Source organism: Scyliorhinus torazame, chromosome 19 (genome assembly GCF_047496885.1).
Source record: "Scyliorhinus torazame isolate Kashiwa2021f chromosome 19, sScyTor2.1, whole genome shotgun sequence".
NCBI classification, from domain to species: Eukaryota; Metazoa; Chordata; class Chondrichthyes; order Carcharhiniformes; family Scyliorhinidae; genus Scyliorhinus; species Scyliorhinus torazame.
Window position 1 is genome coordinate 97,984,219 of NC_092725.1, and position 26,771 is coordinate 98,010,989.

The 26,771-nt window shown below is 44.1% G+C and overlaps 1 protein-coding gene across 2 annotated transcripts in view; it reads left to right on the forward strand.

The window, feature by feature from the left end:
* The window catches only part of ric8b (RIC8 guanine nucleotide exchange factor B), a 90,626-nt gene that overhangs the window by 45,058 nt on the left and 18,797 nt on the right, over positions 1-26,771 (forward strand). For both annotated transcript variants that reach the window (XM_072484886.1, XM_072484887.1), the window contains exons 5-9: positions 831-981; positions 13,342-13,437; positions 16,679-16,823; positions 18,237-18,381; positions 20,364-20,483. In XM_072484886.1, coding sequence (XP_072340987.1) covers positions 831-981; positions 13,342-13,437; positions 16,679-16,823; positions 18,237-18,381; positions 20,364-20,483 — 657 coding nt within the window. The remainder of the gene's footprint in view (positions 1-830; positions 982-13,341; positions 13,438-16,678; positions 16,824-18,236; positions 18,382-20,363; positions 20,484-26,771) is intronic.

Below are 26,771 nucleotides of genomic sequence, written 5' to 3' on the forward strand. Positions count from 1 at the left end.
TAGTTTTACTTGTGGACTAGCCAAAGCATGGTTTGGGTGCAAAGCACTTTGATGAGAGATGATGCAGAGTTCGAATGCAGTAGTCAGGTGTAGAATCTGGACTCAGAGCGGGTTTTTTCCCCGTTGACTGGGAATGCTATCAAAACAATTAAGGTATTGATTTGGACATGTCAGTTTGTGGAAAACAATCAATGTGCTTCAAATGCCCTCAGTGTGTTGCTTTATGGCAAATTGCAGGTGCCAAACTAGTGATTGTGATCAGAATTGAGGCTCTACAGGTGCAAATAGTTATTCACTGTTCTTTTGGGAAGATCTGAGGAGAATATGTACAATCCTAAATTTAGAAGATGACACCATCATGTTGAACACAGCTGTGAGAAGCCACAATCCCAGTTAATGGTGAAAGGAAGTGCATTTATTTGTGCTGCTGATAGCATGCAAATGCTAAGAGTTTTATCCATTTTTAATGATTCCTGGATCTTTATCTGCCTGTTCTTTATAGTGGCGAGATTATGGCTGAGAGTTTACGCATGGCATAAGAAAGACTTGTGTTTACATCCAGTGAGGGTAAGAAAATTATACCGGTGCAGATCAGAGTTCTAGAATGGCTTTACCAACAGCAGTGTACTGCAGAAAGGTCTACTTTCATCATTTCCAGTTGATTAAAATGGGAATGCGTAAATTGTGGATCAGTTTTCCCGTTCTCGCTAGTAAAAGTGCATGGGCTGTACACGTGAACTGAGATTTTAGTTTGTTCCCACTTGTTGTATTTTTAATTATTATGAAGTAAATCCAAGGGGACACTCATGATTCTAATCTTCTTTCTTCAGCCACACAATCAATCTTTTGAGCAACATCCCAGTGTCGGGCCTGGATCTCCTCTTCAGCCCTAACATCAAATATGGAACAGTCGATTACAATGGGAAGAAGATGGATGCAATTGAGGTTTTGCTGGGGTTCCTGGAGAAGAGAATAGACCGAGTAAGACTATATTCTGTTTTTTTTTTTACAGCAAATATGTCAGTGTGCTTGAGAATAATGTTACACTGGTGCTGAGAGAGAGATTCCGCCAGTTAGGTTGAGGCACAATGTATGCTAAAGTCTTCAATCAACCAGGGGCCATTTTTTGTTGTTGTTGTTTTGAGCTTGTGAATGTTTTTCTTGGCTGGTATCATTAATTGTAGCAAACATTTATTTGGATTCAGTAAGGATATAGTGAGTAGTTGCTTTCATCTGTCTCTAATCTTATGTCTGTGCATGATTTCCATTAATGTTTTCCATTATAAATGCCTGTAATCCTCATATAATAAGAAGTCTTACAACACCAGGTTAAAGTCCAACAGGTTTGTTCGAATCACTAGCTTTTGGAGCACTGCTCCTTCCTCAGGTGAATGAAGAGGTGGGTTCCAGAAACATATATATGGACAAAGTCAATGATGCAAGACAATGCTTTGAATGCGAGTCTTTGCAGGTAATTAAGTCTTTATAGGTCCAGACGGAGCAACTGGAGAGATGGATAATCCCAGGTTAAAGAGATGTGAATTGTCTCAAGCCAGGACAGTTGGTAGGATTTCACAAGCCCAGGCCAGATGGTGGGGGGTGAATGTAATGCAACATGAATCCAAGGTCTCAACCGGGTCCTTGGATTCATGTTGCATTACATTCACCCTCCCACCATCTGGCCTGGGCTTGTGAAATCCTACCAACTGTCCTGGCTTGAGACAATTCACATCTCTTTGACATGTGATTATCCCTCTCTCCAATTGCTTCGTCTGGACCTGTAAAGATTTAATTACCTGTAAAGACTCGCATTCAAAGTATTGTCTTGCATCATTGACTTTGTCTAGATATGTGTTTGAGGAACCCACCTCTTCATTCACCTGAGGAAGGAGCTGCGCTGCGAAAGCTAGTGATTCGAAACAAACCTGTTGGACTTAAACCTGGTGTTGTAAGACTTTTTACTATGCCCACCCCAGTCCACTGCCGGCATCTCCACATCATGGCTCTCATATAATAGGAAGCATACTATGTTGTATTCACACCCTCATGTGTAAGCACATTGCCACCAATGGCAGGAGGGCTGTGACAAACTTTCATCGGAAAGTCTCACTATAAATTACAACACGTCATAAGAAATAGGAGCAGGAGTAGGGCCTAAGCCTACTCCGTCATTCCGTATGAAAATGGATGAAGACATTTATCCCCATCTCGGTTTTAAATGATCATCAACTCCTTATCCTGAGGCTTTGTCTCACATGTTCTAGATTCCTCCACCAGGGGAGCAACCTCTCTGTCTGGGACATGGGGAGTTATTTATGGGGAAAGATATGAAAATGACAGAATGCACACTTTCCAGTGGTGACATCTTGTGTGACTTGGCTCGATTATCTCCTAATCTGCAACACCACTTCACTTAAAGACCCTGTGTGATATTAGGAATGATGTGGAGATGCCGGCGTTGGACTGGGGTGAGCACAGTACGAAGTCTTACAACACCAGGTTAAAGTCCAACAGGTTTGTTTCGCTGTCACTCGGCCAACGTTGTCTACCTCATACGCTGCAGGAAAGGATGTTCCGAAGCGTGGTACATTGGCGAGACTATGCAGATGCTGCGACAACGAATGAACGGACATCGCGCAACAATCACCAGGCAGGAATGTTCCCTTCCAGTCGGGGAACACTTCAGCAGTCAAGGGCATTCAGCCTCTGATCTCCGGGTAAGCGTTCTCCAAGGCGGCCTTCAGGACGCGCGACAACGCAGAATCGCCGAGCAGAAACTTATAGCCAAGTTCCGCACACATGAGTGCGGCCTCAACCGGGACCTGGGATTCATGTCGCATTACATTCATCCCCCACCATCTGGCCTGCGAAATCCTACCAACTTTCCTGGCTTGATACAATTCACACCTCTTTAACCTGGGGTTACCCCATCTCTGGATCTGTAAAGATTTAATCACCTGCTAATGGTCGCATTTCAAGCATTGTCTGGCATCTTTGAATCTGTCTATATATATGTTTCTGGAACATACCTCTTCATTCACCTGAGGAAGGAGCAGCGCTCCGAAAGCTAGTGACATCGAAACAAACCTGTTGGACTTTAACCTGGTGTTGTAACACTTCGTACTGATATTAGGAATGGGAGAGGTTTTACTCTCATCCTGTACAGTGTGATAGCAAATCAGCAACCTGTTTTATATACCCTTTGGTTTTCTTTTCTGTTGATGTCAATTGTCAGTCGGGAAGAATTATGTCTCTCAGACTTTGTAACATGCTCTGGGATGAACTCTGGCAATTCTCTGCCGATTTTCCATTTAGTGCTCCCAGCCAAAATCAATTCCATCCCTGAAGGACAACATTATGAATTAACTAGTATTTCATTGTAAATATTACAAATCGCTTGGCAATTTTGTCCTGATGATGATAGGATGTTGGTAATGTTACAAATATGTAATTTTGGTTACATATGCTTTCTTAAGTTACAGGTTAAATCCAAGCACCTTACAGTGCCTTAGTTATCACACAGTTGAGTAGACTTCTCAAAGTAAATGGCACTCCAGGTTGCTGACCACAGTTGAGATTAACCTTTTCCTGAGACTGCAGTTTTGTTGGGACAGTAATTTCCTCCCATTTTTCTGTTAGCTTCCACAATGTACAGAGCCAATTCAGCTGTTGGCCGAAAATGAAAACAGAAAATGCTGGAACAGTCGGCGCTACAGGCAGCATCTGCGGAAAGAGAAATTGTTAACGTTTCAGATTGGTGCTCTTTTGTCAAAACTGGCATCCTGCTGATATGTGGACTGGATTCTCCCATCCAGTTTGTTCTCCACCTCCACTCCTCCTTCACCTGATTCTCCAGGAGCAATTTCAAGGGAGGGGAAGGAAAGAAGGAAGGGGGGGAATAAGTAATATCTTATTTCTTTTTGGTCCCTGTCCCCAGCCAGGTACAAATTCAGGAACAGGAGGACGTGATTGCACTGGAGAGGGTGCAGAGGAGATTCACCAGGATGTTGCCTGGGCTGGAGCATTTGAGCTATGAGGAGAGGCTGGATAGGCACTGGTTTTCTTTCAAACAGAGAAGGCGGCAGGAGGACCTGATTGAGGTGGATAAATTTGAGGGGTATGGACAGGGTGGATAGGAAGCAGCTCCTCTCCTTAGTTGAAATGTCCAACAATAAGGGACATAATTTTAAGGTGAGGAGCAGGAGGTTTAGAGGGGATTTGAGGGAAACCTTTTCACTCAGAGGGTGGGGAGTCTGGAATGCAATGCCCGAGAGGGTAGTAGATGCGCGAAAGCTCACAACCTTTAAAAAGTACATGGATGAGCACTTGAAATGTCATAACATTCAAGGCTATGAGACAAGTGCTGTAAAATAGGATTAGTGTAGGTTTAGTTTAGTTTTAGTGGTGTGGACTCGGTGGGCCTTTTCTGTCCGGTATGGCTCTAGGAAGCCCAGCCTGCATGAAGCTCAGCATGCACATTGCTTCAACTGAGGGGGTGGTTTGCTCCCTCACTATACCAGCTACAAAAATTTAAATTCATATGGAGAAGAGGAGAATTTTTTTCGCTGAGGGTCGTTAGTCTCTGGAATTCTCTTTGCCAGATGGGAGGATTCTGGGAAGGGGTAGAAGGGTTTGATGGCAACAAAGGGATGGGGCAGGCCAAGCTCAGTGGGTAGGGCCTGGAGTTATGATGGTGGTGGATAGGAGGGGGGGGGGGGGGGTGAGAATGAGAGACCCCGGTCAGGATAGATAACGTGGAACGTGAGGGGTTTGGTGGGGGGGTTGGCAGTGAAAAGGTTGAGGGTGTTTGAGCACCTAAAAAGCTTAAAGGCCGATGTTGTCATGTTACAGGAGACTCATCTGAAGGTGAAGGTCCAGATGAGGCTCAGGAAGGTATGGGTGAGCCAAATATTTCACTCCGGGTTCTACATTAGGGCTCGGGGGTAGCGGTTTTGGTGGGTAAGAGAGTGAGATTCCAGATAGAAAAGGTGGTGGCGGACCAGGAAAGTAGATATGTGATAGTAACGGGGGCCTGGGATGGGAGGTTGGTGGCATTGGCAAGTGTGTATGACCCTAACTGGGATGATGCAGGATTTGTGAGGAAGGTGCTTGGGGCCATTCCGGACCTGAATTTGCACAAGCTAATAATGGGAGGGGATTGGAATTTTCTGCAAGAGCAGGGATGGATAGGTTACAGCCGAGCTCGCTTGGTGAAGGTGGCAGGGCCAGCTGGGTTCGCAGTTGAGTATTCCAAGAAATTTAAGGACAAATTGGCGCCGCTGAAAATGGGGATGTTTGAGGAGGCGATAGGGAAGGGGGTGCTACCACAAACATTGGGGCAGGCCTCGATCTCCTTGCTGTTAAAGAAAAATAAGCACCCGATGGAGTGTGGGTCGTACAGGCCTATATCACTACTGAATGTTGACGCAAAGATACTGGCAAAGGTGCTGGTGGCTTGGTTGGAGGTGTACCTACAGTAGGTGATAGGAGAAGACCAGGCAGGGTTTGTGAAAGGAAGGCAGCTATTCTCAAATATTAGGAGGTTATTAAATGTAATCATGACGCTGGCTGAGGGGAAGGAGACGGAGGTGGTGGTTGCGCTAGACGCGGCAAGGGCATTTGATCGAGGAGAATGGGGGTATTTGATGGCGGTTCTTGAGAGGTTTGGGATCAGGACAAGATTGACGGAGTGGGTACGGCAATTATATAAGCAACCGATGGTGAATGTCCACACAAACAACGAATTTGGGGTACTTTGCTCTGCACCAGGGGACCAGGCAGGGATGTCCTATGTCACCTCTGCTATTTGTATTAGTGATAGAGCCTTTGGCCATCGCTTTAAGGAGGTCGGGACTGTGGAAGGGAGTAATAAGGGGGTGGGGTGGGGGGGGGGGGGGGGGGCATAGGGTGTCTCTGTACACGGACGATTTATTGATCTATATATTGGAGCCAAGTGTGTCGGTCGGGAACAAGGAACTTCCCCGAAGATTTGGGTGTTTTCAGTATATAAATTGAACCTGGAAATGAGTGAATGTTTGGTGGTGTCCCGGCTGGGAGTGGGGGCGGGAATGATAGAGCTACCATTTCGCAGGGCGGCAACCCACTTCAGATATTTGGGGGTGCAGGTGGCGGGGGACTGGGAGGAGGGGCTCCCTCGGTACAATTATACTAGCTTGGTGGGAAGGGTGAAAGCGAATTTGGCAAGGTGGGATAGCCTCCCTCTGTCACTGGCAGGTGGGCTGAAGGCGATTAAAATGAATGTGTTGCCGCGATTTCTGTTTCTATTTCAGTGCCTGCCGGCCTTCTTACTGAAGACATTCTTTCAGGAAGCGGACAAGTCGGTCACTTTCGTTTGTTTAAGGGGGGGGGGAAGGTAGCCATGGTTAAGAAGGTGGTCCTGCAGAGAAGGCTGCATATTACTATTGGGTGGCGAATGCTGACAAGGTGAGGCGTTGGGTTGGAGGGGGAGATGGAGGAGGGTCGGAGTTGAGGGCGCTGACAACAGCGCCGCTCCTGATGGCCCCAGGCAAATACTCTGGGAGTTCGGTGGTGGTGGCAACACTGAATATTTGGAGGCAGTTGTGGCAGCATTTTAAGCTGGGGGCTGGGTCAGGGGAGATGCTGATCAGGGGGAATCACAGATTTGAGCCAGGGAGGCTGGATGGGAAGTTTCTGAGATGGAAAGAGAGAGGGGGATGAGGGTATTAAAAGACGTTTTGCGAGGTTGGAAGAGTTGGGGGAGAAATATGGACTGGGGCAAGGAGAAGGGTTTAGGTATCTGCAGCTCTGAGAAGGAGGTTCAGAGCTTCCCGATAGCACCCTCTCCCTCATTGTTGGAACAGGTATTGACGGCAGGGGGAATGGAGAAGGGGGGGATGTCTGTAATCTGCGGGAGGATTTTGGGGGAGGACGGGGTATCCATGGAGGGATAGCCAAGTGGGAGGAAGTGTTGGGGGAGGCTATGGAAGACTGTGTGTGATTTGAGGGTGAACGCCTCAACCTCATGCGCGAGGTTGGGGCTGATACAGCTGAAGGTCGTGTATAGGGTGCACTTCACGAGGACAAGGATGAGCCGACTCTTTGAGGGAGTGGAGGATGTATGTGAGCGTTGTGGGAGGAGCCCCGCAAACCACGTACATATGTTTTGGTCCTGCCTGAAGCTGGAGAAGTATTGGAGGGAGGTTGTTAAGGTCATCGCGGGGGCAGTGCATGTGAACCTGGAACCAGGGCCCCTAGAAGCCATTTTCGGGGTGTTGGACCGGCCCGAGCGCAGGTGGATATGCGGGGGCAGATGTTTTAGCTTTCGCCTTGCTGATTGCCCAGAGGCGGGTCCTGTTTGGGGGGGGGGGGGGGGAGGTCAGCTTCTCCTCCCTGTGCCTCGGCTTGACGAGGGAATCTACTGGAATTTCTGACACTCGAGAAGGTGAAGTTTGAACTGATTGGGCAGCACGGTAGCACAGTGGTTAGGCACAATTGCGTCACAGCTCCAGGGTCCCAGGTTCGATTCCCGGCTGGGTCACTGTCTGTGCGGAGTCTGTACGTTCTCCCCGTGTATGCGTGGGTTTCCACCGGGTGCTCCGATTTCCTCCCACAGTCCAAAGATGTGCAGGTTAGGTGGATTGGCCATGCTAAATTGCCCTTAGTGTCCAAAATTGCCCTTAGTGTTGGGTGGGGTTACTAGATTATGGGGATTGGATGGAGGTGTGGGCAGGTCGGGGATGCTCTTTCCAAGAGCTGGTGCAGACTCGATGGGCCGAATGGCCTCCTGTACTGTAAATTCTATGATTCTATGAGGAGGGATGAGGGAAGGGTTCTACAATTAATGGGGACTGTTATGCACTTTCAAGAATTGGTTGCCATCGAACATTAGGGGGTGGAAGTGGGGGGGTGGTTATTGTTGTTTTTGATTACACTGTGTATTGATTGATTTTTTTTTCACCTGGAATGTACGGATGGATGTTTTGGTCTGTATATTGAGGGGGATGCTGCTTTTGTTTGGGGTATTATTATATTTGCTTTTTCTTTTGTTAATTTGATGAAAATGTTGAAAATGAGAATAAAAAGCTTTTTTAAAAAACTCTCTTTCCCTCAACCTCTGCAACAGCTCGCATGGAAATAGCTGCTACAGTGAGAGGACGAATTGGAGTCTAGCACTAATGTCATTAAATGGCAAAGAAGAGGTTTCGAGCGACTTTTAATGCACAGAGCTGTTATCATCTAAGATGCACTGCCTGAAAGGGTGCATAAGCAGATTCAATAGTAACTTTCAAAAAGAGATTGGATAAATGCTTGAAAAGGAAAAATATGAAGGGTTATGGGAAAAGGGAAGCGTATAGGATTAATTCAAAGACACGATGTGTCACATAACCTCTCTCTGTGCAATATGATTGTGGATCAAGTTACTGCTCCCCAATACTATTTTGCAGGTTATTTCCAGCAGGAAAGTGTGTGAATAGGATAAATTTTACCCTGTATCCAACCTGTGAATTTGATTAAACTTTCCCAGTTACGCTGCATATTTAGAGAAGATGATTAAAAAATATAAATATGAAAGGTCACTAACCTGAAATTGTAACTTGGTTTCCCTCCTTCACAGATGCTGCCAGACCTGCTGAGTATTTTCAGCATTCAATTGAAAATATAAAAATTGATTTATTAATTATTGGGCATTTTTCAGCTTACACGTGCTGAATTCTGGGACCAGAACCAACGTATTTAGACTATTGACTTTTTCCCCTGTTCCCTCTTTTAAACTGATACACAGATTGTTAATAATCCAGGGGAATGAACTTCCGGTGGTGGCGATGTGCTGAGCAGTCGCATGAAAGGTGTCTCTCCCTTGGGAACCTGTAAATTAGATACCAAAGTTAACCCCCCCCCCCCCCCCCCCCCCCCCCTCCCCCAAGGAAATTCCTTTGAACCAACCACGGAGCTGGAAAAAATAGTAGTAATAGTAAAAGTCAGGAGAGGAAGATCCAGACCTCAGAGTGAGGAGACATGTGGAGCAAGAATGGCGGACTTATCAGGATCACCAGCGCAAACACCACTGGCCCACACACTGGAGCAGTGGATGGAGCTTCTTTCAATATAGCTCCAAAAACACAGGGACTCTATAAAGAAGGAACTCATGTTGGCCTGAGAAACTGCTCTGGCCCCATCAAAGATGCGTTGGAAAGAACGGAAGAGATTGAAGAGACTGGAGACCCGGGAAGCGACGATGCAGGACATGGAGAAAGTGGCTACCGACCAGAGTGATCTGATCACCTTGCTCGAGACCGAGGTGCCAAGGTTGGTAACAAAACACAGAGCGCTCCAGGGGAAGGTGGAAGTTCAGGAAAATGGGTCCTACCGACAGAATCTAAGGATTGTCGGGCTACCTGAGGGCACAGAGAGCAAAAAACCCAGTCGTGAAGATGCTTGGGAAGTTGGAGGGGAAGGCTTCGTCAAACCCTCAGAAGTAGACCGGGCCCACAGGTCGCTACAATAAAGGGCTAAATCAGGAGAACCACTGGGCGATCATAGCGAAACTGCATAAGTTTCAAGACAAAGAAAAGGTGCTGAACTGGGCGAGGAGCACACGGTCACGTAGATGGGAGGGACATATAATCCGCATCAACCAGGACATTGGAGCTGGCCTGGCCAAGCATTGGGTGGAGATAAATGTGACTAAGGTGGGTATGTAACCTGCAACCAAAATGGGGAGGTCTCACCCTCCACATTCTGGGAGGCGGTGATGAGGGGGAGATAATAGTGTATAGGGCCCTTAGGGACAGGAAGGAGAGGGCAGCTAGGCAATGGCTGAGCGACTCCATATTGGAAGTGGATCGGTGATACTCCACGGCCTCAACCGTGGAACTACTGGCGGAGACTGAAAAGCAACAAATGGAATTTGACCCCTCCTCTCCACCGGGAAAGCAGTGAACCAGCTCCGTCAGACACTGGGAACCTTTATAAACATAGAGACAAGGCCAGCCGCCTGCTGGCTCACCAGCTGAGAAAGCAGGCAGCCACGAGGGAGAAAGCATAGGTGGGGGACAGGAACGGCAAACTAGCCACGGTGCCAGACAAAATCAACGAGGTCTTCGCGACTTTCTACCGAGAACTGTACACCTCCGAGCTCCCGGAGGAGGACTCTAGATGAAGTAGTGTCTCGACGGGCTGGGCATACCAGCTATGGGGTAAGGAAAAGCGGCATGGATTGCAAGCACCACTAGAACTGGAGGAAGTCATGGAGAATATCAACTCCATGCAGTCGGGGAAGGCATTGGGTCCAGATGGATTCCTGGTGGACTTCTATAAAACATTTGTGGCAGCAAATCTCCTGCAGGGGATGTTCAATGACTTGTTGTCAAGGGGGGTCATGCTGCCCACACTGGCATGGGCCTCCATATCGCTAATCTTGAAAAAAGACAAGGACCCGACAGAATGCGGGACACACAGACCCATCTCACTTCTAAGCACTGAAGGCAACGTCCTGGCGAAGGCCCTGGTGGGCCGACTGGAGAGTTGTATGCCGGAGGTAGTCACGGAGGATCAGACAGGCTTTGTCAAGGGCAGACAGCTAACGGTGAACGTCAGACGCCTGATGAACATGATTATGACCCCACCCGGAAGGGGACACCAGAAGTGATCATCTCCCCAGATGCACAGAAGGCCTTCGACAGAGTAGAATGAGGGTACCTCATTGAGGTACTGGAACATTTTGGATTTGAGCTGGGGTTCACCTCGAGGGTGAAACTACTGTACAGTGCTCCCATGGCGAGTATATGAACAAATGCCACCAGCTCTGAATATTTCTGGTGGCACAGAGGCACGAGGCTGGGATTTCCAATTGTCCTTGTTATTCGCCCTGGCAATCGAGTCACTGGCTAAAGCCCTTAGAGCAGTGAAGGGATGGAGAGGCATCCAGAGGGGGGGGACGTGGAGCACAGAGTCTCACTGGGAGAGCTGCCGTTTAAGCGGGCCCAAACGAATTCCAATACCTAGGGACCCATATAGCCCACGGTTGGACATGGATCCCCAAGTGGAACCTATTGAGTTTGGTGGAAGAGGGTAAGAGGGACCTGCGGAGTTGGGTCCCACTCCTGCTATTCTATCACTGGGCAGCCAATGCGGAAAGGGTAGTGGGGTGAATCAAGGAGCTGGAGGCGAAATGGGTGGGAACGGAGGAGACTTCCTGCACAGGGACATCCCACCGAGCACTGACCATAACCCCCCCTCCCATTTTCCTCAGCCAAGTATTCAAGGAACCCAGTGGTAGCAGCCACTCTGAGGGCGTGGAATCAACTTCGGCACCATTTCCATCTGGGTGCAATGTCCACTATAGCCCCATCTGAGAAACCATAAATACCCCTGCAACAATAGGGGGCAGCACGGTAGCATGGTGGTTAGCACAATTGCTTCACAGCTCCAGGGTCCCAGGTTCGATTCCCGGTTTGGGTCACTGTCTGTGTGGAGTCTGCACATCCTCCCCGTGTGTGCGTGGGTTTCCTCCGGGTGCACCGGTTTCCTCCCACAGTCCAAAGATGTGCAGGTTAGGTGGATTGGCCATGCTAACTTGCCCTTAGTGTCCAAAATTGCCCTTAGTGTTGGGTGGGGTTACTGGGTTATGGGGATAAGGTGGAGATGCGGGCCTGGGTAGGATGCTCTTTCCAAGAGCCGGTGCAAACCCGATGGGCCGAATGGCCTCCTTCTGCACTGTAAATTCTATGAATAGGCGCCTCCTCCGAAAGGTGGAGACGGGAGGAAGGGGTACTGACACGAGGGGACCCGTATGTAGATGGCAGAGTAACGGCCCAGGGGGAACTAACGGACAGCTCCAGCTCCCGAAAAGGAAAAAGCGCTCCTGTACGTGCAACTAAGGAACTTCCTCCGCAAGGAGACTGCAACGTTCCCCAGTGACCCAGACATGCCCTACTGGACAGACTTCTGACATCGGACAACTAGGGGAGGGTAGCTGCGCCGACATGTACGGACGTCTGCTGGCGGAGGTACGGGTACTGCTAGACGAGACATGGGAGAAATGAGAGGAAGAGCTAGGCACGGAGGGAGGGGGGTGCGGGGAGGGATCTGGATCGAAGCACTACATAGGGCGAACTTCACCTATTCATGCACAGGGCTGAGCTTAACGCAGCTAAACGCAGTGCACAGGGTGGACTTGACCAGAACGTATGAGCGGGTTCTTCCCAGAGGTGGAGAACAAATATGAACGGTACCAAGGAGGCCCGGCTGACCACACCCACATGTTCCAGACTTGTCCCAAACTTGCCGCCCTGCACAGTGGTTAGCACTGTTGCTTCACAGCTCCAGGGACCCATGTTCAATTTCCGGCTTGGGTCATTGTCTGTACGGAGTCTGCACCTTCTCCTCGTGTCTGTGTGGGTTTCCTCTGGATGATGTGGTTTCCTCCCACAAGTCCCGAAAGATGTGCTTGTTAGGTGAATTAGACATTCTGAATTCTTCCTCCGTGTACCCGAACAGGCGCCGTAGTGTGGCGACTAGGGGATTTTCACAGTAATGTCATTGCAGTATTAATGTAAGTCTACTTGTGACACTAATAAAGATTATTATTACTGGACCGCCTTTTTCGAGACCATGTCCAAGTTTGTGGGTATGAAGATGGAGCCATGCCTCCTAGTGGTGGTCTTCAGGTATCCGAACAACCAGAGCTCTTTAATGGGAGAGGGACAAACACTAGCCTTTGCGATGTGTGTGTGGGGGGGGGGGGGGGGGGGGGTGTTGCTGGAGACCGGAATAGGCAAAGGAAGACAAGGAAGGAGAAGGGGGGGGGGGAGGGTTGGTATTTGGAGAAGGGAGATGGGAAGATGTTACCCAGAGTACAGGGGAAGCAGGGCAGAGGAACCAAAGGGTATTGAAAGAAGGAGAGCCCACGGCAACAGCAACAGCGGGTTGCCGCAAACACACCCTTGGTATGTTTTAATACCATGGGGCCACATGTAAATAGTCAAACAGTATAGTTGTGGTAACAGATTACTGGGGGCCCAATATTAACAGACCTCGTAGCTGTATATATGTTTCTTAGGTATTCATACCTGATTATTCGGTTTTCCCTTTCGTCGGTTTTTTTTTTTTTGTTTGTATATATTTTATTCATTTGCCTTTTTGCAATGTTGTCACAATCAAATGCAAAAACGAATAAAAATATTTTTTTTAAATCCAGGGGTATATCTGGAAAGGTAAGTTTGGTGCTGAGGCCAAGAGAGATGGGAAAACAACCTGAACAGTTCCTGAATATTGGAGTGAAACGGACTTATCCAACAATTTTATTTTCACAGAGTTGTGATTTTTAATTTGAATATTTCTACCTTTTATATTTGGTAGGGGTCCAATTTAAAAGAAGGATTGACTCCGGTTTTAAGTGTTTTGACAGAAGGTTCCAGAAAGCACAGAGATATGAGAAAATATATACGTTCACGGGTAAGGACTTTAAAAGTTCATAAAAATTAATTATTGGATTCTTTATCTCTCTCTCTCTCACTTCCTCTTCTCTCTTCGCCCCCCCCCCCCCCCCCCCCACCCCACAGTAGAAGATAACAGAATTTGAATTAGGTATTGGAAAACCATCTAATTGCCAATTGGCTAACTTTAGAAAACTTGAGAGAGGTGAAAATACGTATTAGAAATATAGAGAGCATTCCAAGTACACACACACCTCCTGTGCAGCTTCATTCTACCTCGAATCGCCATGGATTTCAAACGAATTCGTCATTTTCATTGTGGGTCTTTGTCAAAGAATTTCTAGAAGGCTAAATAAACGACATCATACAAGCTTTCACCATCTGTTTCAGTTGTGGCATCCTTGAAGTCAGGGAGGTTTGTCAGACAAGCTATTCTCTGTCCTAATTCAGTGGTTATTCAGTGATTACTATATGGGTTCCCCTCCAAACTATTCCATAGTACGGTTTAGCACTTCTGTTATAGATCTCTTGCAATTAATCTTGTATTAATGGCTCTCGTTCTTAATTTTTCAACTATGATTTTCTTTCTAATTTCATTGACATAACCACAGAACTGTTACAGCTCAGAAGGCAGCCATTTGGCCCATAGTGTTTATACCAGCTCTCCAAACGGGAAATTCATCTAGAACAATTGCCCTGCCTTCTCCTTTCAGCTCTGTACATTTTTCCTTTTCAGATAATAATCCAATTCCCTTTTGAATGCTTCATACAAGAAAAAAGTTCTTAATTTTATGTTTAGTTCATGATTAGATCAATTAGTTTACTGTAATATATCAAGGCAATGAAGCGTTAGCTGGATGAATTCACATACTTTAGTGTTTGGAGTTTTTCTCGCAATATATGTGATTTCAAAAGTAAAAAGTAGCAATATCTCAACATCTCCAGTCGCACTTTAGTTAAAGTTGCATTACGTGACCAACAAAAAATTCCAACTTCACCTCACTTTCACTCCACTGAAACCCTTCTGCACATTTTGACTACTCCCAGGCATGGGTTCTCCAACAGTTTCCACCATGACTTCATGAGATCCACCCTGTATATGCTCCAGTCCAATCAGAACTCCAACATCTACACCTGTCCTATATTAAATCCCACTTGCTCGTCATCCATAACTTTTATTACATTGAATTCAAAACCTTAATTCCCCATTGTAAATCACTTTGTTGCATTGTTGTAACCACCTTTTATAAATCAGTATTCTCTGGTTCTTGGTCCTTCTGCCAATGGGAACAGTTTCTCTCTAACTCCTCTGTCTGAACCCCTCATGATTTTGAACACCTCTATCAAATCTCCTCTCCGCCTTCTCCACAAATCTAGCTTTTCCAATCTACCCATGTTATCCGAGCCCCTTCAAAGTGTATGGGCGTGATCCAACGGCCACACTGCGTCTGGAAAGCAACTCGTCATGGTGCAGCATGGTCAGTAAAACTGGGAGACCCAACTCGCAAGATCCAACGCGATCTCGTGAGACGTTGCGATGTAAATCCCGTCCATTGTCAGCGGGATCACTTTGGGAAATCTGCATATTAGAGTGCAACAGTTAGCCTCACTCTAATATGCAGATTCCCGAGGTACCTGAGGCTCTGGGATTCATCCGTTTTGCCTTGGACAAGCGCCGTTCAGCACTGGTCCCCACAAACAGGGACCAGATAGAACGGCAATCTTGGGGGTCTCCCAGGAAATCGGAGGCGCCCCAGCTGCATGCGCTTTGGGCGGGGTGGTCTCCTGGCACTGCTGGTGCCTGCCTGGTACTGCCAAGGTGCCCAGCTGGCACTGCCAGCTGGTGTGGGCACTGCCAGTGTGCCAGGTTGGCACTACTGGGTACCCTCCCATAGTGCGTTCAGACTGGGGGAAAGTCGGGGATTGCTTCAGCGGCCTCAGAACTCCCCAATGTACAAACAGGGCTATCTGCAACTTTGGCCGCGCATTCCCCGTTGAGGAACGAGAGTCACATTGTATTGCCATTTGCTTATTGGCACTGCGAACGGATAAACACATGGCTAAACAGGCTCACTATGGGACTGTGTTCCCATTTGGTTAAATCGCGCTCTATAGCTGTAAGCGTAACCCATCTGCATATCATGGTGTTCCTGAACTGCTGTCATGTAAATAAGTGAATTCACAATAAGGTGCTTCTTTTATATGGTTAACTGACTCTGCTGACTATGAAATGATAAAGCTCATTGATTAGGCAACGGCAGAGAATAGGGAGCCTCCATACAGCTTGCTGCTGCCCATCTAATGGCCAATTACATATGTTATGGGCCAGGGTTTAGAGAACCCCAAAGTGTATCATGGAGTTCACCTGACCCACAACTTTTACTAGATTGTGGTATGGGGAGCACACGGCCCACTCTCTAGGTATGGTACAGCAGAAATGGAAAAGTATTTTTTTAAGCAAAACAATGTTTATTCTGTGAACTCAAGTTAACCTTTTTAAAACATACGGTGACCATCTTAGCAACCATTAATTCAAATACAACCCCCAAAGAATACAACACTAAGTGATCCTTAAGCTGTCCTTTTAAACATCCATAAGACTTGAAAATAACTTTTAACAGAAGCATATCAGGTTAAAGTCACTACTGTGAGCAGTTATTAGTTTTAAATCACCAAAGGATTGATTTACATTCTTTAGATTACACAGAGAGAGACTCATACACCTTCTGGCTGTGACTGAAGCTATCCAGCTCTGAAAATGAAACTAAAACACACCCTGCAGCAAACAGCATAAAATGAAAGTAAAAAGCTGACAGATAGCCCAACTCCACCCACTCTCTGACATCACTGCAGTAATAAACACCCATTTCTTAAAGGTACTCTCACATGACAAATAACAGATGAGAATAACGTTGCAGAGACACATTGATGATGGAACCTACATAAAATAAGAAAAATTTAATATCTGAATATATCTTAGCATTTTAAGTTTTTGAATACTCAGAGCACAATCAGGAGCCCCACTACTTGTATGGAATTTGTTTTTGAGACATTTGAGATGTGATGTGGTGTTGGTATAAATGCATTTATAAAGTTTATTTTTCAGTTGTATTCAGTATCTGGTGTAATTTAAGCTGTTTGACCAGCACTTAAATTTACAATTGTCAGTGAGTAAACAAATATTACCCAGCAAGTTCAGGTCATAAGTGTTGTAGTTAGTCAAACGTTTTCCTAAACTATTGCTATTTTTGCATTGGCAGGTCCTGCCTCCTTTGAAAGATGTAAAGAATCGTCCTGAAATTGGCACCACTCTTAGAAATAAGCTGGTACGCCTCATGACCCACATCGACACTGGAGTAAAACACACTGCAGCAGAGTTCCTGTTTGTACTGTGCAAAGAGAGCGGTGAGCATAAGTGTAACCCCATCTCCTGTCATTGGACTCGAAACATTAGCTCTTTTCTCTCCCTACAGATGCTGCCAGACCTGCTGAGATTTTCCAGCATTTTCTCTTTTGTTCTATCTCCTGTATTCCACTTTCTTGTAGTAATTAAGAGACCACACATCTAATTTCTGATTAACATGACTTTAATTGGTGACCTGTTGGCAGCTAATTGTATTAAAATGTGTGATGGGGAGCAATATTTGCTCACTATCTATGTCTAAATCCGTGTGTACTTTCTGTCAACTGCTTTCAGCAAAAACCTGTCATACTAATTACACCCTCCCACCAATGGTGGTGCTATAGGGCCTGATTAGAACGATAGAATAGAATGATACAGAACAAAGGGAGGGTATTCAGCGCATCGTGCCCGTGCCAGCTCTTTGAAAGACCTATCCTGTTAGTCCATTCACTTGCTCTTCCACTTAGCCCTAAACCCCATCGCTTCTCTACATGAACTACTACAGAGAAGCTGTCAATTCTCCAACCATTTCAACCATTTGGTTTCCCAAATTGCTGCTCCTTTCTTCTCTTTAAATTAAGATACAAAATCTTAACTACTATAATGTATTCATATCTTTTTAAGATGCTGGCTCAGTCTCATCTATGTGACGTGAATTGCTCAACCTGTGCCCTTTAACCTGAACAGTATACTTTGTCTCATACCCACTAAAAGTGCTGAAAGACATAACCATGTAGATGGAGGGAAGAACGTACAAGGTAATATTTTGGGTGTAGCACCCATATCAGAACAGGACAAGATCTGAGCGTTTTTAATGGAACTGAGAAAGGTGAGATCTAACAAAGGCAGCCAATGAGTAGAATGTTCTGAATATTTGAAAAGCTGATAGTAAATGGAAACTGATGATTACATTGGTGAGGTAGTATGAGTGCATTAGTCGTTATTGTACTCGGCTAGCAACTCAAGGTCTGTTAGTCAAATTGTCTAATTGAATGTAGTAAATCTGGTAGTTTATGCATTGATGCGAGGAAAAAAAGAAATTCGTAACCAGTGCTGTAGAATCACCAAAACAAAATTTACTAGGGCAGTACGGTGGCGTAATGGTTAGCAATGCGGCCTCATAGCAATGAGGTCCCACGTTCGATCCTTGCCCGGGTCACTGTCCGTGTGGAGTTTGCACATTCTCCCCGTGTTAGCGTGGGTCTCACCCCCACAACCCAAAGATGTGCAGGCTAGGTGGATTGGCCACTCTAAATTGCCCCTTAATTGGGGAAAAAATAATTGGGTACTTTAAATTTATTTTTAAAAATTACACTTTCCCTCTTAATTCGAAAGTGCTTATTTTTTAGCTCCTACTTCGAGAATGCATCTCCAGGGAGGAATGTAACTTAATGACAAATGTTGCTTTCTTCCAGTTGATTGCTTGTTAAAGTACACAGGCTATGGTAATGCAGCGGGTCTACTTGCTGCCCATGGGCTACTGGCCGGAGGGAGGGGCGACGGGCAGTATTCTGAAGATGAGGACACTGATACCGAAGAGTACAAAAGTGTCAAATCTTTGTAAGTATCTTCTCAAACTATTTTGGCGGTTTGAGAATGCAAATGTAAAGGTATTTGACACTTCAGTTTTTGCAACATTGCAACATTGAAGAGGAATGGTGGCTAGCAAACTTAGCAGAGGGTGGGTGAAAGTATTGTTTAGATTTGGGCAAGGGTGTTGAATGTATGGGTGGGTTGCCAAGGGAGGCAGTGAGGCTGTGAGCTGGTTGAGTATTTGGAGAAGAATCTAATGGGAGAGATGATGTAGAATGTGATAGTTCCTTGACACTGGTACTGCCATGGCCCTGTATGTTCCCATGCTCCTGTGTTTTATGTTTTGATACTTTGGTGGAAAAATAAATCTTCTATTCCTAGTTATGAAATATTCCCATTTTCTTGGTAGGGATTGTGGAATCGATGTTTTTTGTGAGGAAATAGAGATCATTTAAAGTTAGTTTATTTGTATTTGTGGGTGTGTTGAAGTTTTAGCTTTATATTTCAGTTTAATTTGTATTTCTATATTTGTGTGTTAAGGGGCTGGTTTAGCACAGGGCTAAATAGCTGGCTTGCAATGCAGAATAATGCCAGCAGTGTGGGTTCAATTCCCGTATCGGCCTCCCCGAACAGGCACCGGAATGTGGCGACGAGGGGCTTTTCACAGTAACTTCATTGAAGCCTACTTGTGACAATAAGCGATTATTATTATTAAGACTGGGGGAACCTGAGTTTTAGTTTCACTTTAAAAGATGCCTGCATTCTAATGAGGTTTGATGACTCTTGAACTAGAAAATCTTATTGTTGCCTAGCAATAGGGGGCTCACAGAGAGAAAAAAAAACAGTTAGTTGAAAGAAGATGCCAGAACAAGCAGCAAAAGAAAGGGACAAATAGCAAGTCCCAAACTAAAGGAGAAGCCCAAAGACAGGGAGTGGGGACAGGAAAAAGGCCCAAGATGACGAGGAACTTTGATAGGGACCAAAAACAGGTCCTCTTCAGTGAAGTTAAAGTAAGCAGAAGTGGATAAGGCTCCAAATTAAAGAGAGAAAACTTCAGGAAGCAGACAAAAAACAAAATAGGCTTGCGAGAAGCCAGAAATGCAAGGAGCGAACCAAAAGTCTGTAACTCTTTACTGCAGGCCTGTGAAGCAGTGTTGTCCTGTTGGAATGGATGAGTATTCGAGAGAGAAGCTGTCATCTGTCACTTGGTTTCAGAGTATGATTGTGTCTGATCACCTATTAGTTTACATGGACTGTACTTAACTGTAAACATAAGGGTGCAAGATTGCTTTTATAAATTGTGTTATCCTTACAAACCTGTCTATATCTGGAAAGGTATATATATATATAAATAGAACATAGAACATTACAGCGCAGTACAGGCCCTTCGGCCCTCGATGTTGCGCCGACCTGTGAAACCACTCGAAAGCCCATCTACACTATTCCCTTATTGTCCATATGTCTATCCAATGACCATTTGAATGTCCTTAGTGTTGGCGAGTCCACTACTGTTGCAGGCAGGGCATTCCACGCCCTTACTACTCTCTGAGTAAAGAACCTACCTCTGACATCTGTCTTGTATCTATATAGTTGGGGTGAGGGAATGGTGTAATATCGTTAATTTTGTTTAATAAATGTTTTATTCCTTTGTTAAATGTTCACGAGCAGCCCCTGTGACTGTTCTGTAGCTGTTTTTTGTTCTAAACAAAAAATAAAAAGTTGGGATCTATCCAGCCGGATTCCATCCTAGGATCTGAATAGTCCAGTAGCAACACCAAATTTGTCCTGCGCCCTTCAAACCGAGTCTCTGCTGTTTACAAAACCAGAAGGGACTCCAACCTTTTCCTGATGGTTAGTGCTAGAAAGATAGATCAGCCACTTGGAGAGGTGAGAGGAAAGGGAGTTGGAATTATTCTAGCTATCATTAGAAGAAAATTAACTCTCTTGTAGCAAAGTGTGTGTAACGTCAGTTTGCCAATTCCTGATTCCATGCATCATTTGATTTGCAGTATTAATCCCATCACTGGTCATGTAGAAGATCCAATGCCCAATCCCATGGATGGAATGACGGAGGAACAGAAAGAGTATGAAGCAATGAAACTCGTCAATATGTTTGACAAGCTGTCCAGGTATGCCTGTCATTGCTGCCTGTAGCGCAAGACGGGAACAGATTTTGATAATACATAGCACTTTGCGCTGCAAATATTCTTGTTTTCCAGTATTGAAAGCGTGTTTGTCAGGTTGTCCTGTTTTATGTTCCCCTTATCTTTTACATTCACTGTATAATGCATTATATTTGGCCTTTTCTCCTTTGATTACAAAGAATGGTCTAATACTATTAGTAAAGGCAGCAGGGTCTCCTTTGAATCCAACTATTCCGGAACACCGTAGTGTTTTACATAACACCAACTACTCTGGAATAGAGCAGTGTTTTATATATCACCAGCTACTCGGGAATAGAACAGTGTTTTATATAACACCAGCTACTCTGGAATGGAGTAATGTTTTATATAACACTAGCTACTCGGGAATAGAGCAGAGTTTTATATAACACCAGCTACTTGGGAATAGAGCAGTGTTTTATATATCACCAGCTACTCGGGAATAGAACAGTGTTTTACATAACACCAGCTACTCGGGAATAGAGCAATGTTTTATATATCACCAGCTACTCGGGAATAGAACAGTGTTTTATATAACACCAGCTACTCTGGAATGGAGTAATGTTTTATATAACACTAGCTACTCGGGAATAGAGCAGAGTTTTATATAACACCAGCTACTTGGGAATAGAGCAGTGTTTTATATATCACCAGCTACTCGGGAATAGAACAGTGTTTTATATAACACCAGCTACTCTGGAATGGAGTAATGTTTTATATAACACTAGCTACTCGGGAATAGAGCAGAGTTTTATATAACACCAGCTACTTGGGAATAGAGCAGTGTTTTATATATCACCAGCTACTCGGGAATAGAACAGTGTTTTACATAACACCAGCTACTCTGGAATAGAGCAGTGTTTTATATATCACCAGCTACTCTGGAATAGAACAGTGTTTTATATATCACCAACTATTCGGTAATAGAACACTGTTTTATATAACACCAGCTACTCGGGAATAGAGCAGTGTTTTACATAACACCAGCTACTCTGGAATAGAACAGTGTTTTATATAACACCAGCTTCTCGGGAATAGAGCAGTGTTTTATATAACACCAGCTACTCGGGAATAGAACAGTGTTTTATATAACACCAGCTACTCGGGAATAGAGCAATGTTTTACATAACACCAGCTACTCTGGAATAGAGCAGTGTTTTATATATCACCAGCTACTCGGGAATAGAACAGTGTTTTATATATCACCAGCTACTCGGGAATAGAGCAGTGTTTTATATAACACCAGCTACTCAGGAATAGAGCAGTGTTTTATATATCACCAGCTACTCTGGAATAGAACGGTGTTTTATATAACACCAACTACTCGGGAATAGAGCAGTGTTTTATATATCACCAGCTACTCGGGAATAGAGCAGTGTTTTATATATCACCAGCTACTCTGGAATAGAACAGTGTTTTATATATCACCAACTATTCGGTAATAGAACACTGTTTTATATAACACCAGCTACTCGGGAATAGAACAGTGTTTTATATAACACCAGCTACTCGGGAATAGAGCAGTGTTTTATATAACACCAGCTACTCAGGAATAGAGCAGTGTTTTATATATCACCAGCTGCTCTGGAATAGAACGGTGTTTTATATAACACCAACTACTCGGGAATAGAGCAGTGTTTTATATATCACCAGCTACTCGGGAATAGAGCAGTGTTTTATATATCACCAGCTACTCGGGAATAGAACGGTGTTTTATATAACACCAGCTACTTGGGAATAGAGCAGTGTTTTATATATCACCAGCTACTCGGGAATAGAGCAGAGTTTTATATATCACCAGCTACTCGGGAATAGAGCAGTGTTTTATATAACACCAGCTACTCGGGAATAGAACGGTGTTTTATATAACACCAGCTACTCGGGAATAGAACAGTGTTTTATATATCACCAGCTACTCGGGAATAGAACGGTGTTTTATATAACACCAGCTACTCGGGAATAGAGCAGTGTTTTATATATCACCAGCTACTCGGGAATAGAACAGTGTTTTACATAACACCAGCTACTCTGGAATAGAGCAGTGTTTTATATATCACCAGCTACTCGGGAATGGAGCAATGTTTTAGATATCACCAGCTACGCGGGAATAGAGTAATGTTTTATATATCACCAGCTACTTGGGAATAGAACCGTGTTTTACATAACACCAGCTACTCTGGAATAGAGCAGTGTTTTATATATCACCAGCTACTCGGGAATAGAACAGTGTTTTATATAACACCAGCTACTCGGGAATAGAGCAGTGTTTTATATAACACCAGCTACTCAGGAATAGAGCAGTGTTTTACATAACACCAGCTACTCGGGAATAGAACAGTGTTTTATATATACCAGCTACTCGGGAATAGAACAGTGTTTTATATAACACCAGCAACTCGGGAATAGAGCAGTGTTTTATATAACACCAGCTACTCGGGAATAGAACAGTGTTTTATATATACCAGCTACTCGGGAATAGAACAGTGTTTTATATAACACCAGCTACTCGGGAATAGAGCAGTGTTTTACATAACACCAGCTACTCTGGAATAGAGCAGTGTTTTATATACCACCAGCTACTTGGGAATAGAGCAGTGTTTTATATAACACCAGCTACTCGGGAATAGAGCAATGTTTTATATATCACCAGCTACTCGGGAATAGAACAGTGTTTTATATAACACCAGCTACTCGGGAATAGAGCAGTGTTTTATATAACACCAGCTACTCGGGAATAGGGAAGTATTTTACATAACACCAGCTACTCTGGAATAGAGCAGTGTTTTATATAACACCAGCTACTCGGGAATAGAACGGTGTTTTATATAACACTAGCTACTCGGGAATAGGGCAGTGTTTTACATAACACCAGCTACTGGGGAATAGAGCAATGTTTTATATATCACCAGCTACTCGGGAATAGAGTAATGTTTTATGTATCACCAGCTACTCGGGAATAGAGCAGTGTTTTCTATATCACCAGCTACTCGGGAATAGAACAGTGTTTTATATAACACCAGCTACTCAGGAATAGAGCAGTGTTTTATATATCACCAGCTACTCTGGAATAGAACGGTGTTTTATATAACACCAACTACTCGGGAATAGAGCAGTGTTTTATATATCACCAGCTACTCGGGAATAGAGCAGTGTTTTATATATCACCAGCTACTCTGGAATAGAACAGTGTTTTATATATCACCAACTATTCGGTAATAGAACACTGTTTTATATAACACCAGCTACTCGGGAATAGAACAGTGTTTTATATAACACCAGCTACTCGGGAATAGAGCAGTGTTTTATATAACACCAGCTACTCAGGAATAGAGCAGTGTTTTATATATCACCAGCTACTCTGGAATAGAACGGTGTTTTATATAACACCAACTACTCGGGAATAGAGCAGTGTTTTATATATCACCAGCTACTCGGGAATAGAACAGTGTTTTCTATATCACCAGCTACTCGGGAATAGAACAGTGTTTTATATAACACCAACTACTCGGGAATAGAGCAGTGTTTTATATATCACCAACTACTCGGGAATAGAACAGTGTTTTATATAACACCAACTACTCGGGAATAGAACACTGTTTTATATAACACCAACTACTCGGGAATAGAGCAGTGTTTTACATAACACCAGCTACTCGGGAATAGAACAGTGTTTTATATACCACCAGCTACTCGGGAATAGAACAGTGTTTTACATAACACCAGCTACTCTGGAATAGAGCAGTGTTTTATATATCACCAGCTACTCTGGAATAGAGCAGTGTTTTATATAACACTAGCTACTCGGGAATAGGGCAGTGCTTTATATAACACCAGCTACTCTGGAATAGAGCAGTGTTTTATATAACACCAGCTACGCGGGAATAGAGTAATGTTTTATATATCACCAGCTACTCGGGAATAGAGCAGTGTTTTATATAACACCAGCTACTCGGGAATAGAGCAGTGTTTTATGTATCACCAGCTACTCGGGAATAGAGCAGTGTTTTATATAACACCAGCTACTCGGGAATAGAGCAGTGTTTTATATATCACCAGCTACTCGGGAATAGAACGGTGTTTTATATAACACCAGCTACTCGGGAATAGAGCAGTGTTTTATATATCACCAGCTACTCGGGAATAGAACAGTGTTTTATATAACACTAGCTACTCGGGAATAGAGCAGTGTTTTATATAACACCAGCTACGCGGGAATAGAGTAATGTTTTATATATCACCAGCTACTCGGGAATAGAGCAGTGTTTTACATAACACCAGCTACTCGGGAATAGAGCAATGTTTTATATATCACCAGCTACTCGGGAATAGAACAGTGTTTTATATAACACCAGCTACTCTGGAATGGAGTAATGTTTTATATAACACTAGCTACTCGGGAATAGGGCAGTGCTTTATATAACACCAGCTACTCTGGAATAGAGCAGTGTTTTATATAACACCAGCTACGCGGGAATAGAGTAATGTTTTATATATCACCAGCTACTCGGGAATAGAGCAGTGTTTTATATAACACCAGCTACTCGGGAATAGAGCAGTGTTTTATGTATCACCAGCTACTCGGGAATAGAGCAGTGTTTTATATAACACCAGCTACTCGGGAATAGAGCAGTGTTTTATATATCACCAGCTACTCGGGAATAGAACGGTGTTTTATATAACACCAGCTACTCGGGAATAGAGCAGTGTTTTATATATCACCAGCTACTCGGGAATAGAACAGTGTTTTATATAACACTAGCTACTCGGGAATAGAGCAGTGTTTTATATAACACCAGCTACGCGGGAATAGAGTAATGTTTTATATATCACCAGCTACTCGGGAATAGAGCAGTGTTTTACATAACACCAGCTACTCGGGAATAGAGCAATGTTTTATATATCACCAGCTACTCGGGAATAGAACAGTGTTTTATATAACACCAGCTACTCTGGAATGGAGTAATGTTTTATATAACACTAGCTACTCGGGAATAGAGCAGAGTTTTATATAACACCAGCTACTTGGGAATAGAGCAGTGTTTTATATATCACCAGCTACTCGGGAATAGAACAGTGTTTTATATATCACCAGCTACTCTGGAATAGAGCAGTGTTTTATATATCACCAGCTACTCGGGAATAGAACAGTATTTTATATATCACCAGCTACTCGGGAATAGAACAGTGTTTTATATAACACCAGCTTCTCGGGAATAGAGTAATGTTTTATATAACACCAGCTACTCGGAATAGAGCAGTGTTTTACATAACACCAGCTACTCTGGAATAGAGCAGTGTTTTATATAACACCAGCTACTCGGGAATAGAGCAGTGTTTTATTTATCACCAGCTACTCGGGAATAGAGCAGTGTTTTGTATAACACCAGCTACTCGGGAATAGAGCAGTGTTTTATATATCACCAGCTACTCGGGAATAGAACAGTATTTTATATAACACCAGCTACTCGGGAATAGAGCAATGTTTTATATATCACCAGCTACTCGGGAATAGAACAGTGTTTTATATAACACCAGCTACTCTGGAATGGAGTAATGTTTTATATAACACTAGCTACTCGGGAATAGAGCAGAGTTTTATATAACACCAGCTACTTGGGAATAGAGCAGTGTTTTATATGTCACCAGCTACTCGGGAATAGAACAGTGTTTTACATAACACCAGCTACTCTGGAATAGAGCAGTGTTTTATATATCACCAGCTACTCGGGAATAGAACAGTGTTTTATATAACACCAGCTACTCGGGAATAGAACAGTGTTTTATATAACACCAGCTACTCGGGAATAGAGCAGTGTTTTACATAACACCAGCTACTCTTGAATAGAGCAGTGTTTTATATATCACCAGCTACTCGGGAATAGAACAGTGTTTTATATAACACCAGCTACTCGGGAATAGAGCAGTGTTTTATATAACACCAGCTACTCAGGAATAGAGCAGTGTTTTACATAACATCAGCTACTCGGGAATAGAACAGTGTTTTATATATACCAGCTACTCGGGAATAGAACAGTATTTTATATAACACCAGCTACTCGGGAATAGAGCAGTGTTTTATATAACACCAGCTACTCGGGAATAGAGCAGTGTTTTACATAACACCAGCTACTCTGGAATAGAGCAGTGTTTTATATACCACCAGCTACTCGGGAATAGAGCAGTGTTTTATATAACACCAGCTACTCGGGAATAGAGCAGTGTTTTATATATCACCAGCTACTCGGGAATAGAACA